General features: G+C 47.0%; 2 protein-coding genes across 4 annotated transcripts in view; one reads left to right on the forward strand and one right to left on the reverse strand.

Moving 5' to 3' along the window:
- Positions 1-9,007, reverse strand: part of LOC128342866 (tripartite motif-containing protein 55-like) — a 28,672-nt gene extending 19,665 nt beyond the window's left edge. The window contains exons 1-2 of one of the 2 annotated variants that reach the window (XM_053290909.1): positions 8,789-9,007; positions 3,183-3,653 (exon numbers count right to left, since the gene is read on the reverse strand). In XM_053290909.1, the coding sequence (XP_053146884.1) occupies positions 3,183-3,611 (429 nt within the window). In that variant the 5' untranslated portion in view covers positions 3,612-3,653; positions 8,789-9,007. Of the gene's footprint in view, positions 1-3,182; positions 3,657-8,788 lie in introns of both variants that reach the window. The other variant, XM_053290910.1, reaches the window with a different exon arrangement.
- Positions 8,087-16,860, forward strand: part of LOC128342867 (zinc-binding protein A33-like) — a 32,129-nt gene continuing 23,355 nt past the window's right edge. For both annotated transcript variants that reach the window (XM_053290912.1, XM_053290915.1), the window contains exon 1: positions 8,087-8,396. The gene's annotated coding sequence lies outside the window, so the exon portion shown is untranslated. The remainder of the gene's footprint in view (positions 8,397-16,860) is intronic.

Below are 16,860 nucleotides of genomic sequence, written 5' to 3' on the forward strand. Positions count from 1 at the left end.
GAGGACATGGACTGGGTCTCCAAGGTCCAGGGGTTAGAGCGTCTCTGCATATTGGAGCTGCCTGTCCAAATATTAACCTGTCCCAGTAAGGTAAATATTTGCAGTTTCCATTGCAATTTAGTCTGAGAAAACCTCATGGGACAAAAGGACTTCGCCCAACAACTCCTCCCCCAGCACCACAGCCCTGAGCTACTTCCCTATCCACCTCTACCCACTGTGTGTGAACCTTCCTTCAGTACTGACTGCTGTAATCCAGAACTGGCACCCAAACATCCCTCACATTTCCAGGGCTTGGTTTTGCTTCACACATTTTCAGGGCCTGGTTTGGTTTTGTTTCACCACAATGGAGCTTTTATCACTCCTGGTGCAGTGGGGAAGCAGCAGGCCTAGAGTGCAAGAGGCTGCTAGTTCAAATCCCCGCCAGTGTGCTTGCCAGACTGTGCCTAGTAAATACATTTGTAGTCACCTATATTGGGCAGCAGTGATATAGGGAGGGGCTGAAAGGCATCATCTCCTACTGCACGGGAGATGGCAATGGTAAACCCCTCCTGTATTCTACCACGAAAATCACATGGAATGTGATCGCCAGGAGTCCACACCAACTCCACGGCACAATCTTAAAATGTCTACAGAGGGATTTGGTAAAGCCGCTTCAGGATTTTTTCGGCTCAGATGGGATGCAGCAACATCAACTTGGGACCTTTGGTCCAGAATTTGTTTGGTTAATCATATGGAAAATTCAGCCCCCACGGTGGATATGGATTGGAATCCTTCCCAGTGACTGCTTAGTAATAAAAACACATGGATACTAACTAGTAGGTCTGGGGGCGGAGGTGGGTGGGGATTTCTGTCTAAGGCCCTGGAGACTAAACTGTGTTCTTTTGGTTGTCTTCTTCTTCTTCTTCTTCTTCTTCTTCATCATCATCAATATTTATATACATCTTTTCAACAAAGACATTCACAAAGTGGGTTATATAGAGAAATAAAGAAAAATAAGATGGTCTCCTGTCCCGAAAGCCCTCAAAAAGAAATACAAGGCAGGCACCAGCAACAACCACTGGAGCGATGCTGTGCTGGGGTTGGTTAGGGCCAGTTGCTTTCCTCCTGGCAAATATAAAAGAATCACCACTTTGAAATTTGCCTCATTGCTCAGTTAGCAGGAAACTTATAGTTAGTAGTATAATGATATTTCATATGGCCAAACCCAAGATCTGTTGGAGATGAACTTCCAGTGCATCGACCTTTTGCACCAACTGTCCTAATGACCACTAGGGGCACTGGGTGTAGAGACAGTGAGTCAGTGTCTCCCTATCTGTCCCTACTCTATGACCCCTGGACTGACTCTGCAGCACTTCCTGTGCTGAGTCACACAATCCTTCCTTTCCTCCTAGAGAGCAGATGGAAACATCTCTCTCTCTCTCCTTACCTATCCACTATGTAGTCCTTTAGATTAGATATAGGTCTTTCCTATCTAAGTGTATTTAACCAATAAATGTTTAGTGTTTAGTCATACAAGGATCTCCATGTGTTTTCTCTAAATAGCTGCAATATCCAACCATCCTCTGCTAGTCATGTGCACCGGACCGCGGAGCTGCGGTTCGGTGCTGGGGTGGGGGGTTCCATTAAGGGCGGGGTGGGGGCTTTACTTACCCCTCCCGCCCTTTCCCGCGTTGGCGCCATAAATATTGTAAGAAATCCGGGCGGCAGGATCCCTCGCCGCCCGCTTCTATTACCGATTATGGCTCTGCTCCTCGGAATTTTAAACATCGGGGGGCGGCAGGGTGCTTCCCTGCCGCCCCCTCGAAGTCCCCTGCTGCCGCTGAAGCCCCTTCAAATCTCGCCCGGACCGGAGATTCCGGCGGAGAAACCGCGCTCGGGCGGGCGGCAGCGAGACGTCCGCCCGCCCGCCCGCTCCCTGCCTTGCCGAGTGCAAAGTGCAGGGAGCCTTCTGCGCACCCGTGAAGAAGGAACTAGGAAGCCTTCTTCGCGCGTGCGCAGAAGGCTCCCTGCACTTTGCACTCGGCAAGGCAGGGAGCGGGCGGGCGGACGTACGTCTCGCTGCCGCCCGCCCGAGCGCGGTTTCTCCGCCGGAATCTCCGGTCCGGGCGAGATTTAAAGGGGCTTCAGCGGCAGCAGGGGGCTTCGAGGGGGCGGCAGGGAAGCACCCTGCCGCCCCCCGATGTTTAAAATTCCGAGGAGCAGAGCCATAATCGGTAATAGAAGCGGGCGGCGAGGGATCCTGCCGCCCGGATTTCTTACAATATTTACGGCGCCAACGCGGGAAAGGGCGGGAGGGGTAAGTAAAGCCCCCCCCGCCCTTAATGGAACCCCCCACCCTAACCCTCCCGAACCAAAACCACCTCTTCTCCAGACCAGTTCGGAGGCCAGTAGAATGGCCTCCGAACTGATCCGTGCACACCCCTATCCTCTGCTACCTACTCTGTAACTGGAGTGTGTGCTCATTCCTTAGTGCTCTGCTGTTTTACCTATTGTGGGTAAAAATCAACAACCTCTAACAAGATCTTCCTGAAAACAACTTGGTTGTTTTCCATTAGGTTTTGTATCCAGTATTTGGCATGGAGCTTCCGATGTCAAACTGAAAACTGCATCTGAGAAGCAGTCAGTGCTCAAACTACAGAGAAGGGGTAGTCAGAGAAGCTTCTGCTCTCTCATACCCATCAACATGTTCCAATTTTCCCATTCACCTGAATGGGAAAATAGGGATATGTTGGCAGGTATGCTCTCTTACCTAATGTTTTTAGGAGGTTAGTGTTCAGAAGGTGGCCAGGATTAGGCCCAAACTGAGGAGAGACGGGGGTGTGACTTGAAGGTTTCCTCAAGTTTCCTCAAGGTTCCCCAATCTTTGCTGTTATAATTTGAGCACTGCAGCATGTCCCAGATTTGGAATTTGTTCTACTCTACACAGACCTCTAGGGCACAAATCCTATTTTCCCGGCACTGGTTCCCACCTCACCCAAACAGCAGTGGCCAGTCTGAAACCGGAAACAGCAAACGGTCTGCATGGGGACTGGGGCCAATTAGCATCTACGGTGAGATCCAGCACCCAGTCCCAGGAATGCACTGGCCCTCATCCTACAATCTCATGAGTCCCAGCACTCAGCCTTCAGTGCATTCCATAAGCTTCCAGTCCGATTCCCAGAGGACTCTTGAGTGTCTCCTACCTGATAACGTTTCACAGCGTTCTTGATCGGCAAAAAGCTATGGCCCTGATGCTGAGGCAGGTCCCGGCAGATCACACAGACAGGGGCCTCATCCTGGCTGCAGAAGAGCTTGAGCGGCTCCTCATGCTCCTCACAAAAATACCAGCTCCCAGCCCTGCCAGACTGGGACCCCTCCTCCAGCCTGAGCAGCCGGGCCTTCTCTGCCAGGCTGGTCAGGAGTCTGTTGCGAGTGGCGCCTTGAAGGTCAAAGGGATCTCGGCATTGCGGGCATGTCCCTTGATGCTGCCCCTTGGGGACAACACAGCTCTCCAAGCAAGACAGGCAGAAATTGTGTCCACAGGCCAGCATGTGGGGGTCCTGGAAGATGGAGAGGCAGATGGGGCAAAGCAGATCTTCAGCAATACTGGACACTTCCAGGACAGAGGCCATTTCAGATGCTCCAGAGCTCCACAGCGACTTAGAGGGTATCTGCTTCTTGAGGTAAGAACATGTAGATATAAAAGTAGGAAAATAATACATATAGAAAATAAGATATTTTTAAAAAGCATTCTATTTTCATTTAAACGCAGTGCATTCTTAAAGAACTCTAATTAGGTGGAGCAATTCAGCCACAAACAGTTATTTATTATTATTTTAGTATACCGTCCCTAACTCACATATTTGGGCAGTTTATAACAAATATAACATAAATATAACATAAAATCAACACAGTTTACAACAAATCCACAGCATTACAAATCTAGTTCAAACTTTGGATGCATAAATTTATTTATTTATTTTATTTATTTATCATATTTTTACACCGCCCAAAACTTATGTCTCTGGGCGGTTTACAACAAGATTAAAAAGTAAAACATTAATTAAGAACAAAAGCAAAACAAAACAAAAATTTAAAAGCAAGAAATGTAAAACACAATTTAAAAAATTTAAAACAATATTCTAAAAACAACATTCAAAACAATCAAAACAATATCAGTTAAAAGCCTGGGTGAAGAAATGTGTCTTTAAGGACTTTTTAAAGGATGTCAGATATGGGGAGGCTCTTATTACACTAGGGAGTGCATTCCAAAGCCTCGGGGCAGCAACGGAGAAGGCCCATCCCTGAGTAGCCACCCCATTCGCCGGTGGCAAATGCAGACAGACCTTTCCTGATGGGCGGTGGGGTTCATTACGAAATGTGTCTTAAGAGTCTTTTTGAAAGCTATTAGAAATGGGGAGGCTCTTACTTTAACAGGGAAAAAGCCTAGGGACAGAAACAGACAAGGCACCACACTTTTGGTGCAATTCTTCCCCAAATGCCTCATGCATGTTAAAGGAGATGAAATTATAGTAATAGTATCGGTTATAATGAATAATAACAACTTTATTTGTTAGCTACTCTCTGTTCTCCGGGCAGCTCACAACAGAGGATTGAAACATGCAATAAAAATGCAAAACAGATTAAATCATAACAGACAAAAAAGTAGAAAAGAAATACAAAATAAAATACAAAGTAGCTAAAAAACTCATTTTAAAATTAGTTAAAAATCAGATCAAATTTGAAAACCAGAATTTAAAAGGTCTGGGTAAACAAAAAGGTCTTCACCTGGCATCTAAAAGAACAAAGTGATGAAGCCAGGTGAATCTCACTGGGGAGGCCATTCCATAAATGGGGTGCAACCACCGAAAAGGCCCTCTCCCTGGTAGCCACCCACCTCACCTTGTTTGGCAGGGGCAACTGGAGGAGGGCCACTGAAGAGGCCCACAACTTAACAGGCCCACAACTTAACAGGCCCACTGAACTGTCCCACAACTTAGTCCAGACACCAGGAAAAGCTGGGATAGTTTGTAGCAGGTTTGTTGCTAAGTGCAGAAGAGATCTGGGGCTCCACCCAATGCATTAGTATTTGTTTTGTGTGGGCAAAACCCCCGTGTGTTTTAATTTATTCTGCCTCCTCCATAGCGCCCTCTAGTTCAGTTTTTTCTTTTGCCACCGTACAATTTTCCTAGGGTTTGTTTTTTTTTAACTTCCCCACCTCCACCAGCACCTCTGGTTCCTCATTTAGCCCAGTAGTGTGTGTTGCTGCTGGGCACAGACTGCTGTGCTACCAGAGCCAGGGATGCCACCCCAAGAGGGCTCACAGCTCAGGAACCCTACCTTCTCTTCCATGAGTGCCATAATGGAAAGGGGAGGGGCAGATGGAGCACCTTCTCCCCATTGCCTCTTCTGCTCTAGTCCAATGCATACCTCCAGACCCTGACCCCTTCATACTCCCAACAGGAATACTTGGAGGGGGCAGTGAGGCGTGCCAGATATCCAGGGCACCCAGTTTACGCAAGGCTTACACAAGTTTACGCGAGATTTACACAAGGCAAGGTTTACACAAAGCAAGGTCTATGCAAGGTCTACGCAAGGTTTACGCAAGTCAAAGTTTTGGCAAGGTTCCATGTGGAAAAGACCCGTGTTAAAATCAGCAGGCTGTGCAGCTTTTTTCAAGAGATTTACAGATCCAGACGGTTTCATAACTGTCACAAGTTACTCATGTGAGCAGCATGAACCATGTAAGGAGGAAATTGTTCACTGTGGACTAAGCAAGGGGTGTTGGCTGGACTCAAGTTGAAAAGTGGCTGCCAATCTGTTTCTGTATCCAATTCAAGATTCTGTTTTTGACCTTTAAAGCCCTTAACAGTTTGGGCCTTGGATATCTGAAGGACCAACGGCTCCCCAGGGTTTCTGCCAGAGGCGTATCTAGGGAAAATAGCGCCTAGGGCAAACTAGTCTTTCTAGTCTTTCAGAAAGACAGTTAAAATGAGAGAAAGAGAGCAAGAAACTCCCAGTGGGCCTTAATATTAAGGGTTCACACTGATTCAAAGACAAACTCACCATTAATAGCCATATTAGCAAGACATCACATTTAACTCACTTATCACAAGAAGCAAAGTAAGAGCAAATGAATACAATCCTAGCTCTTAAGCGTCAGCTCAGTATTCACAAGCCCTGATTCTCTGTACATAGTGCCAATCTGAATATGTATACAGTGTCTTATATTATATTATTATTATTATTATTTTTACCCGTAGCCCCTTTGGGGGGCTTCCTAAAGGCTGGGGGGTTTGCAAAGATTCCCCCTCACCCCGCTGGCCTCTAGGGCCTCGCAGGGACCATTTGAGCATGTGCAGTGGCCATTTTTTAAAATAATCTTTTTTTTTTAAAAGGCCACTGAAAACAAAATGGCCACCGTGCATGCTCAAATGTTCTCTGCAAAGCCTGGCATGACCTAGAGCCTCACAGAGGCCATTTGAGCATGCACGGTGGCCATTTTGTTTTTGGCAGCCATTTTTTTAAAAAATTAATTTTACAAAATGGCGCCCCCCTTCAAGTGGCGCCCGGGGCACGTGCCCTGCCTGCCCTACCCCTAGATACGCCCCTGGTTTCTGCCCATCCAACAAGGTCATTGGAGGCAGGGGCTTTGTTTGCTCCATGTCCCAACACTAAGGGAGGCACCGCAAGTGAGATGGGGCCTTCTCTATTGTTCCGCCTGCTCTGGAATGCTCTCCCAGAGGGTGTCTGTTCTTGGGTGTTTGTAGCTGCTTTTTAAAAACCTGAAAACTCTTTTTTTGTTCAGGCTTTTACCCCTTAGGAGTTGCTAGTCTCTCCTTTCCAGCCACTCCAATTTTGTTTTTCATGGCTGTTGTTTTTTTGGGGGTTATGTTTTTATGGTTTCAATTGATTTTAATGTGATTTTATGGACTTTTATTATATTAACTTTTGTAAACCGACTCAGGATAGGTTTTATGAAAGGTGGTTTATAATTTGAACAATAAACAAAGAGATGCCTGGACAGCATGTCAAAATGCCCTCCAGTGAAGGGGGGGGTGCACTCTCCTCCTGATTGCATGTTGCACAACTGGCATTGGTTTGGAGCTGCTGGATCTGGATCTGATGGACCTTCCGTATCCAGGTTAACTTTGAAAGTGAACTCATGTACAGTCATTCACACAAACACATGCACATGTGTACAGAGACACATGCATGCAAGTACAACATCATGCCTGAACACTAGGGCTTTTGGATTTTAGCTTATGTGGCAGATGTTAGAGCAAGCATCACTTCTTCTCTCAGCTGCTCTTGCTTCCCTGGGCTGCAAAACGTTTTGCGTCTTTGCTTTGCGCAGCTATTCCGTACACAAATGCAAGTTGCTAGGAGCACCCATGGACCCAGAGCTGGATTAACGTAGTAGCAAATGTAGCATTTACTATGGCCCTGCTTTTCTGAGGGCCCCACACGCCCAGCTTGAACTGCCCCTTCTTCTTTCTGCTCTCTACTTGGTTGGTGTCGCTTTCCTCGCTGCCTGCCTCTGCCAAAAGTCTGTTGCTGTTGCAACAGAGATGCAAACGTTTCCCTTTTTGAAGGAACTAAGAAAGAAAGGAACGGGGGGGGGGAAGGGGGGGCGGCAGCGGATCAAACGGCCAAGAGCAGGGCGTTTGTCTGCCTGACAGTGTGGAGCGTAGTGGGGGAACTGGGTGTTTAGCTATATGCACCGGGACTGCTTTTTCAGTCTGCCCTGTAATTTGAGTGCGGCTGAGTGGTGCGAGGTGGGAAGTTCTGCTCGGCAGCAGCAAACACGGAGCAGGTTGCCGCCGCTTGTACGCACTTTTTGTGCACGTGCCGCCCAGCCTCCCTCTGCAGTGAAATCCTGGCTTGCATCTCATCCCCTTCTCTTTTTAGCATCTTGATGGCTTTGTCAGCCAAACACCTCCGGGAAGGAAATTCCGTGCCCTCTTTCGGAGCCTGACTTTTGCTGCCTTGGGGTCATATTCTCTCGCAGCAAGCAAACACGCCTAGCTCCTAAGGAGGTGCTGCGTGACTCCCCTCCTCCCTCTCCTGGCCCCTTTGGAGTTTCCCAGCTCCGTCTGGTATGGACAGTAGCAGCAGCTCGTAGGAGCTCTAGCAGCGCTGCTCACCACGCTCAAGCTGCATATAAACGATGGGGGGCTCAGACTGGCGGGAGATGCTAGCAATAAGTATCCTTTCAGGCTGTTCCTTCCCTGGTCCAAATTCTCTATGAAATGTCTCTATAAGGACAAAAATGGGTGTGGCGGAACAAGGAGATTCATGGAGATTTGCAGAAAACCAAGAGGCGAAGGGAGAGGTTCTAACTCTCATAGGATCTTGTGAGGGGGAAACAACCATCTTGACACCAATAGGCTGGAGGGGATTCCAGGCTGGAGTCGGTAAGGTTATTGTCTCCAAAACATCAATTTGGGAAAGGTTGGAGCGAAATAAATAGGCATTACTTCAAGTCAGTTGTTTTAGGGAGGGTTGGTTCTCCTGAAAAAGCCAAGGAGTGGGCTTTAAAAAAGAAAGCCGACTATGATAGCAAATGAAAAAATTGAATTATTTTATTTGGCAAGTCGTAAATAATTTACGTTTTAATATTTATGTGCATTTTTTAAATTTAGGGCCCCTTTATAACATATGCTACAGGCCCCGCACTAGCTTAATCCAGCCCTGGATGGACCTGTGGGCTGTCTGCAGCCCACCCGTGGCAAGTGCCCTGGCCCAGCCTCCCCGCTGGCCATGGAGCTGTGCGTCCCCTTGCCCAGAATGGAGGTTGCCAGCTTACCTTCCAGGAGACGGGGAAGGAGTGAGGGTCTAGTGGGGACAGCAGGAGGAGGAGGAGGGTGCGCAGTTGGCGGAGGATGAAAGTTGTCCTAGCCAGCAGTGCAGGAGCAGAAGAGACAGCAGGGCTGTTTTCCTTCCCCTTCCTTCCCTCGTGTGCAAGGGAGTAGCTATAATTGAGCGAAAGGGTTCAAAGAACCCAGCCCCCAGCTCCACCCCTCCCTACTTTTTTCATTATCTCCCTCACTGGGGGGGGCGCGCCAGAGAGAGGTATGAACACGGCCCCCTCTCTGCTAGCTACGCCCCTGTCTCCATGGGAACACTCAATCCAAAGGCCTGCCTCAGGAGGCAGTTTATACACTTTTGGACTTTCACTGCCCAGCCATACGGTAGGTAGATTTCAACCAGGTATCATGGGAGGGATTCCGATCCTGTGTCTTTCTCAGTTTTAAGCTAGGGATGTGCACGGAACTGTTTCGAAGGTGGTGGGGAACAGTTTAAGAGCAGGGGGAGGGTGCATTTACGCCTCCCACCGCTTTTCCCCCACTGGCGTCGGGTTTTTTTAACAGCCCATCGAGGTGGCATCATACCTCCCTGCCGCCCTGTTGCCCTCGTCTTCTGGATATGACCAGAAGTTGCTGATGCACCTGCATGCATCAGCACAGGCACGCACACGTCACTCACGCACACCCGTGCCGGTGCGCACAGGCACGTCAGCAACTTCTGGTCATATCCAGCAGGGAGGTACGCTCAGCAGTCCTCCGCTCCAGATTCATTTCTCCCCAATCTTTCCTAACAGTGGAAAGATGAGTGGTGTGATTCCTAACAGGTCTGTCTGTCTGTCTTCCCCCTGCAACCTCTCACTGTTTCCTTAATTGACCCAGTCTATCTGCTTCTCTTGCTTTTTCTGCTCCCTGTGTCTTGGTTGTAGCCTCAGCTCTCCCTCTTTATTTCCCTTGTCTCTTCTCTGACACAGATTGCTCATCAGCCTTGGTTGATTTCCCCCACCTTTTGGCTAACTTCCCCCATCTGTTATAGGAATTAGTGTTGATTAATAATTAACTCTGATTAGGAAGTACTCTCAATCTGCTTCATCTACATAGCCTAGACCTATCTCCTAACTAGGAACCTGCTAGATTTCCTTGGCCTCTGCCTCTGCTTTTCACCTAATCCTTATCATTGTCCTTTCTTTTCTGACATTGTTTTGCACCTAGTCCTTGTCACCGTTTCTTTGCTTCAGTTGTTATGGTCTCTTGTTTTCTGGGTTGAGGTGTGGGTTCATCTCACCCCACTTTCCCCCATATCCCTTCTCTGACACTGATTATTTTTGAGCCTTGGTTACATCTCTTAATCTTATTTCCTTGCTTCTTTCTTCCTCTATTCTCAATAGGACTTCGTCTTGGGATACATTTTGTTAGCCAAATGCTTAGTTAACTGTTTAGTTATTCATTACCTAGCTGATTACATACATATTAGAGAATCCACACTAGTACAATAAAGGTTAGGTTTTAGTTCCTAGACACAGTTAACATCTAGTGTGTTCTATGTAATGTGAGAATACTCATATATACTCACATGCTTCTTCATTATAATCAATAAAATATATATTTATTTGGACCATTAAGTCTATGGCTGTCATTTCTCTTGGGGACTGCTTAACCAAGTACTGTGATCTGAATTTAGGGGTACCTGGCAGTTACCCCAACTTTACAACAATACTGAGCTAGATGTACCAATGGTCTGACTCAGTATATGGCAGCTTCCTATGTTCCCATGTTCCTAAATGACAGCAGTGGAAAATACTTCAAAATGGCAATAGAGATGGGATATATATGTATGGAAACAGGAAGTTTACAGATTTGAAAATAGATAGAAATAACTCTGATCAGCCACAGATTTGGCTGATGCACTCAAATATTCAGCCCATTTCTTACTCCCATATCTTTAACCTTGATGCTCCTTTTGTGTTTATTGATTCAGATACTGCTCCCACACCCCGTTCTCAAGAGCTCCTTTCTGAAGCCGCTTCCTGGCATACTGCCAAAATTAACTTTTTTCACTGTCCTCTCAAGCTGCGGTTATCTGTCAGCATCCTTTTGGTGACATCTCCCACTTAACTATCACAGTTAAATGTTCAGTGACATTCCATGACATCAGAACAACTTGCTGAACCTCTGGGAGAGGTGTGTGTGTATGTGTGTGTGTGTGTGTGTAGATCTCTCTCTCTCTCTCTCTGACAGGGAGTTGTAGCTTATGGCATCTTCAAAACTGAGATATCCTAAGTTACAAGCAGAGCTAGACTTTGATCCTGGAAGGTGGAAAGAGTGACTACTACATGGAAAGAGAGCAACTCTGAGAATGGCCTGAGAATAGCCACAATGGGGGGATCCAGTAGGGGCTCTTATAGTGTGATTAATTCATCCTTCTTCTGTGCAGAATATTGCAAGTTTCTTTTAGGACCAGCGACACTCTTTGGACCGCTCCGAGGTGTGGTCCTCTGCGGGGGTGGAGGGGGTGTCCGCTGGGGGCCTAGGTGTTGAAATGTCCCACATGGTGGCGGCCGAGCGTGGCAAGACAGACACATGGCAGGATGCCCACTAGCCTGCCTGGTCTCTCTTCTGTGTGGGCAGTGGGTGGCTTGATCAGGCCGCGGGAGTCCTCAGATGCGCCTGCGCAAGGAGTTCCTGGAGCACGTGAGCTCTGACGCAGGAAGTTCTTATGTTCACTGACCCATCCAGGAAAGCATAGAGCAACCCATTTTGTCACACATGCTGAGGCAGGACTTCCAACCCATTTTTGTAATGCCATGGGACCTTTTAAGCTTGGTGTTGCTTAGGGCATCAGCATGTCAAAATCTAGCCCTGTGAGATTCATAAACACTGGAATACCCGGTGATGTGGAGGTTTTTCTCCTATAGGTTTAAATTGGGCTGCGGTGGGGGCTGGTTGTCAACTGACCAGTAAAAATTATCCCTGGTTGTATTTTTGCTTTTACAAACAGTTTGATGTATAGAAATAAGCAGGTGAAGTTTTTCATGGTGTGGAAATAAATATGGCCACTAGCTAGTATGTGCACTTCAGGCTGCTGTTAAAGGCTCAGGTATAGGGGCCAATTGGAACACTGCCAACCATAAGAACTGTTAGAGACCACATAGATTCTCTCCAAGATTATCTGTCTTCAACTTGGCCTTTAAGGTCTCTCAGTGGTGCATTCACTGCTGTCGTAATCAAGTCCATCCACTTTGCCGTTGGTCATCCTCTTCTTCTCTTTCCTTCAACTTTTCCCAGCATTACAGACTTCTCAAGGGCGGCTTGGTCTTAGCATAATGTATCTGAAGTATGATAGTTTGAGCCTGGTCATTTGTGCCTTGAATGAAAATTCTGGATTGATTTGTTCTAAGACCCATTTGTTTGTTTTACTGGCTGTCTATGGTATCCTCAAAAGTCTTCTATCTTACTTCCTCAAAGTCCAGCTTTTGCATCCATAGAGTGTCATGGGGGAAACCATGCTCTGAACGATTCTAATCTTTGTAGGTGTAGACACGTCACAGCATCTAAATATCATTTCGAAGGCCTTCATTGCAACCCTACCAAGTGCTAGCCTGTGGTGTATTTCTTGACTGCTGGATCCTTTACTGTTGATGGTGGATCTGAAAAGGCAGAAGCTACCCACCACTTCAATGTCTTCATTGTCATTTCTAAGGCTGGTTGCTGTACCCATTGTCATTAGTTTAGTCTTCAGGTGTGGAGCCAGCCGAGTGGCGGCCTGGGTCCAGCCTCGCTCGGCAGCCCCCACCACATACGCCTGTGTGCGTGACATCACGTGCACGGGGGCGTGGCTCAGGCTCCGGAGGAACCCAGAGCAAACGCCCCCCTTCCACTTTCAGGCCGCCAAGAGCCCGGGTGAACTCTCCTGCTGTTATTTCAGGCAGTGCCGACTGCCCGATAGAACGTTTCCCCCTTTATCTCCCTCTCTGGAGGGTTAGGGTTAGGGTTAGGGAGAAAAAGGAGGAAATGTTCTATTGCGCAGCTGACGCTGCCTGAAATGACAAGCTGAGAGCTCACTCAAGCTCTCAGCAGCCTGGACCACGCCCCTTTGTATGTGATGTCACGCGCATAGGGGGTGTGGCCTGGGCTGCCGAGAGCCTGAGAGAACTCTCAGCTTGTCATTTCCGGCAGCATCAGCTGCCTGATAGGACGTTTTCCCCTTTCTCTCCATCCAGAGAGGAGAGAAAGGGGAAAACATTCTATCGAGCAGGAGTGTTCGCCTGGGCTCTCAGTGGGAGGGGGTAGTTCGCTCTGGGCTCCTCTGGAGCCTGAGCCATAGGGCTTTGGTGGCCTTTTTTCATTGGTGGCCCAGGTTCTCTGAACCAGTTCGCACTATGGTGGCTACGCCCCTGTTCTTGACATTTAGTCCTAGTCCCATTTTTTCACTGTGCTCCTTGACTTTCATTATTAGAGCTTGCAGATCATCTGCTTTTCATCTATCAGAGTGGTGTCATCAGCGTAGCGCAGGTTATTGATGTTTCTTCCTCGAACTTTAAAACCACGCTCAACTTCTTCCAATCCAGCTTCTCTCAGTATATGTTCCGCATATAAATTGAATAAAGAAGGAGGAAGTATAGAGCCTTGTGTTACTCTTTTGCTGATCTGGAACCAGTCTGCTTAGGAACATAGGAAACTGCCATAGACTGAGTCAGACCATTGGTCTATCTAGCTCAGTATTGTCTTCACAGACTGGCAGCGGCTTCTCCAAGGTTGCAGGCAGGAATCTCTCTCAGCCCTATCTTGGAGAAGCCAGGGAGGGAACTTGAAACCTTCTGCTCTTCCCAGAGCGGCTTCATCCCCTGAGGGGAATATCTTGCAGTGCTCACACATCAAGTCTCCCATTCAGATGCAACCAGGGCAGACCCTGCTTAGCTATGAGGACAAGTCATGCTTGCTACCACAAGACCAGCTCTCTTCCCGTTGTGTGTATAGGTTTCTCATGAGAACAGTGAGGTGTTCTGGGACACCCATTTTCCTAAGGACTTTCCACAACTTGACATGGTCGACACAATCAAAGGCTTTTCTGTAGTCAGTAAAGCACATATTGACTTCTTTCTGGTATTCTTTGGCTTTCTCAATTATCCAGCGTACATCAGCAACTATGTCTTTTGTTCCTCGGCCTTCTCTGAAATGAGCTTGAACATGCCACATTTCCCTTTCCATGTAGGGCTCTAATCTGCGTTGGATGATCCTGAGCATTATTTTGCTAGCATGTGAAATTAAGGATATTGTGCAATGGTTTGCACAATCTGTTAAGTCTCCTTTCTTTGGTATGGGTATGTAGACTGACCTCTTCCAATCTGTTGGCCGCTGTGTGGTTCTCCAGATTTGCTGGCATAGTTTGGTTAGGGCCGTGACTGATTCTTCTTCTGTTGCCTGCCATATTTCTGTAGCTATTCCATCAATTCCTGTAGCCTTTTGACTTGGTTGGAACCTCCCTCTGAGTTCAGAGATCTTTTGGAAAACTTTCCTTGTTTTTCTCCGTCTATTTCCATCCTCAAAGTCTTTACAGATGTCATTGTAGTACTGCTACTTGTCTCTTCTAACAACTTTCTGAAATTCCCTATTAAGTTCGTTCCTGAGGAATGCTCATAGGTGTCACTTATCAGGAATTGATAAAGTTTCAACATTTCTCATAATGATTATGATTTCTGCTTCCTGTTCTGAAGAAGTTTTGGTGCATTATTTCCACATGGTTATTTGTCTGTGCCTCCAACACATCCTGCTGTTTCCTGAACCCAGTGTGATTTTTAACGAGTTGTTCCATTCCATTCTGGTCTGTTCCAGCTTAGGATTGATAGAAGTATAATACTGGGCAGATTTTGTTCAGAAACCTTGTTCTCAGGTGTTTCCGAGACGCCTGCCTGAAACCTTGGAAAGCTACTGTAAGTCTGTGCAAACAATGCTGAGATAGATGGACCAATGGTCTGACATGGTATAAAGCAGCTTCCTATGTTTCTATCCAAAAGCGGTTTTAGCTTTGAATGCAGCAAAATACAGTTTCTGATGGGGTTTTTGTTTTCAGTTTTTCAGAGGGTGTTTTTTTTTTTTAGTGTTTCTTTTTAGAGTTTTTTAGGGCAATGGGTATATGGGGGGGGGTGTATATTGGGATATATTTAGCTATTTCTTGTTAGATCCTGTAGAGGTTGTTGTAGATTCTTTCAATCTCATTGTTCTGTACAGGACAATGACAATAAAGATTCATCGTATCGTATCGTATTGTATGTTCCTATATTGCTGTTTTGTTTTGTTTTTGTCCAGTTTGATTTTTAAGGGTGCATTTTGGCCTGCTCCGTTCCATTTTGGGTTTGGCTGGGAACTGATTAATGGTGATTTCCCCAAAAGCATGGATTCCATCCCTAAACTAAACAAAACCTCCTGTAGTTTTTGAGAAAGAAATTACCGTATTTTCCGGCGTATAAGACGACTTTTCACACCATAAATTTCTGCTCGTAAATGGGGGGGTGGTCTTATACGCCGAGTGTAGTTTAGGGATCGCTAATTATACTATGGTTCCAAGCTCCTGTTGTGCCCCTTACCTCCTCCTGCACACACACAGCTTTCCGGTGCTTTGTAACAGCGGGCGGAGGGAAAGCAGAGGGAGGGAAAGCCCCTTACTTCCTCCTGCACACACACAGCTTTCTGGTGCTTTGTAACAGCGGGCGGAGGGAAAGCGGAGGGAGGGAAAGCCCCTTACCTCCTCCTGCACACACACAGCTTTCTGGTGCTTTGTAACAGCGGGCGGAGGGAAAGCAGAGGGAGGGAAAGCCCCTTACTTCCTCCTGCACACACACAGCTTTCTGGTGCTTTGTAACAGCGGGCGGAGGGAAAGCAGAGGGAGGGAAAGCCCCTTACTTCCTCCTGCACACACACAGCTTTCCGGTGCTTTGTAACAGCGGGCGGAGGGAAAGCGGAGCCCGCCCCTGCATCCACTAACCGCCCATTGTAGTCCCGAGCTCCTGTTGTGTCCCTTACCTCCTCCTGCACACACACAGCTTTCCGGTGCTTTGTAACAGCGGGCGGAGGGAAAGCAGAGGGAGGGAAAGCCCCTTACTTCCTCCTGCACACACACAGCTTTCCGGTGCAGTGTAACAGTGGGCGGAGGGAAAGCGGAGGGAGGGAAAGCCCCTTACCTCCTCCTGCACACACACAGCTTTCCGGTGCAGTGTAACAGTGGGCGGAGGGAAAGCGGAGCCCGCCCCTGCATCCACTACCGCCCATTGTAGTCCCGAGCTCCTGTTGTGCCCCTTACCTCCTCCTCCTGCACACACAGCATACAGTACAGTATAGAAAATGTCCAACAGTCAAAATCCTATCATGCCATCATCAAACCCCATCATGGCACCAGCAAGAAGAAAGAAATATGAAGCTAGTTTCAAACTTAAAGTTGTAAACTTTGCCATGGAACATAATAATTGCGCTGCTGCAAGACAATATGGAGTAACAGAAAAGATGGTTCGGGACTGGAAAGCAAATGAAAAAGCATTAAAGACTATGCCAAGGGGTAAGTGTGCATTAAGAAGAGGCACCCCACATTGGCCAGAACTCGAAAAACATGTAGCAGACATGGTGAATGAGCATCGCCAAAACGGTTATGTAGTAACACGAAATAAAATACGCTTGTTTGCACTTCAGTGGGCCAAATCTAACCCAGATCACAGCAACAATTTTAAGGCCACTGTATCCTGGTGTAGTAGATTCATGACAAGGCATAATATGGTACTAAGGCAAAAGACAAAAATTGCCCCAAAATTACCTGCAGATCTGGATAGCAAAGTAAATAGTTTCCATCGCTACGTAATACAACAGCGCACTAAACATGGCTATGCGTTAAGTAATATTGGAAACATGGATGAAACTTCAATGAATTTTGATATGATTGGAAATAAAACTGTCCATCAAAAAGGTGAAAAAACAATTCTGATTAAAACAACAGGACATGAGAAGTCGAGTTTTACAGTGGTACTAGCATGCACAGCTGATGGCAACAAACTGAAACCGATGATTATTTTTAAAAGGAAAACAATGC

The sequence above is a fragment of the Hemicordylus capensis genome, chromosome 2 (assembly GCF_027244095.1).
Source record: "Hemicordylus capensis ecotype Gifberg chromosome 2, rHemCap1.1.pri, whole genome shotgun sequence".
Lineage (NCBI taxonomy): Eukaryota > Metazoa > Chordata > Lepidosauria > Squamata > Cordylidae > Hemicordylus > Hemicordylus capensis.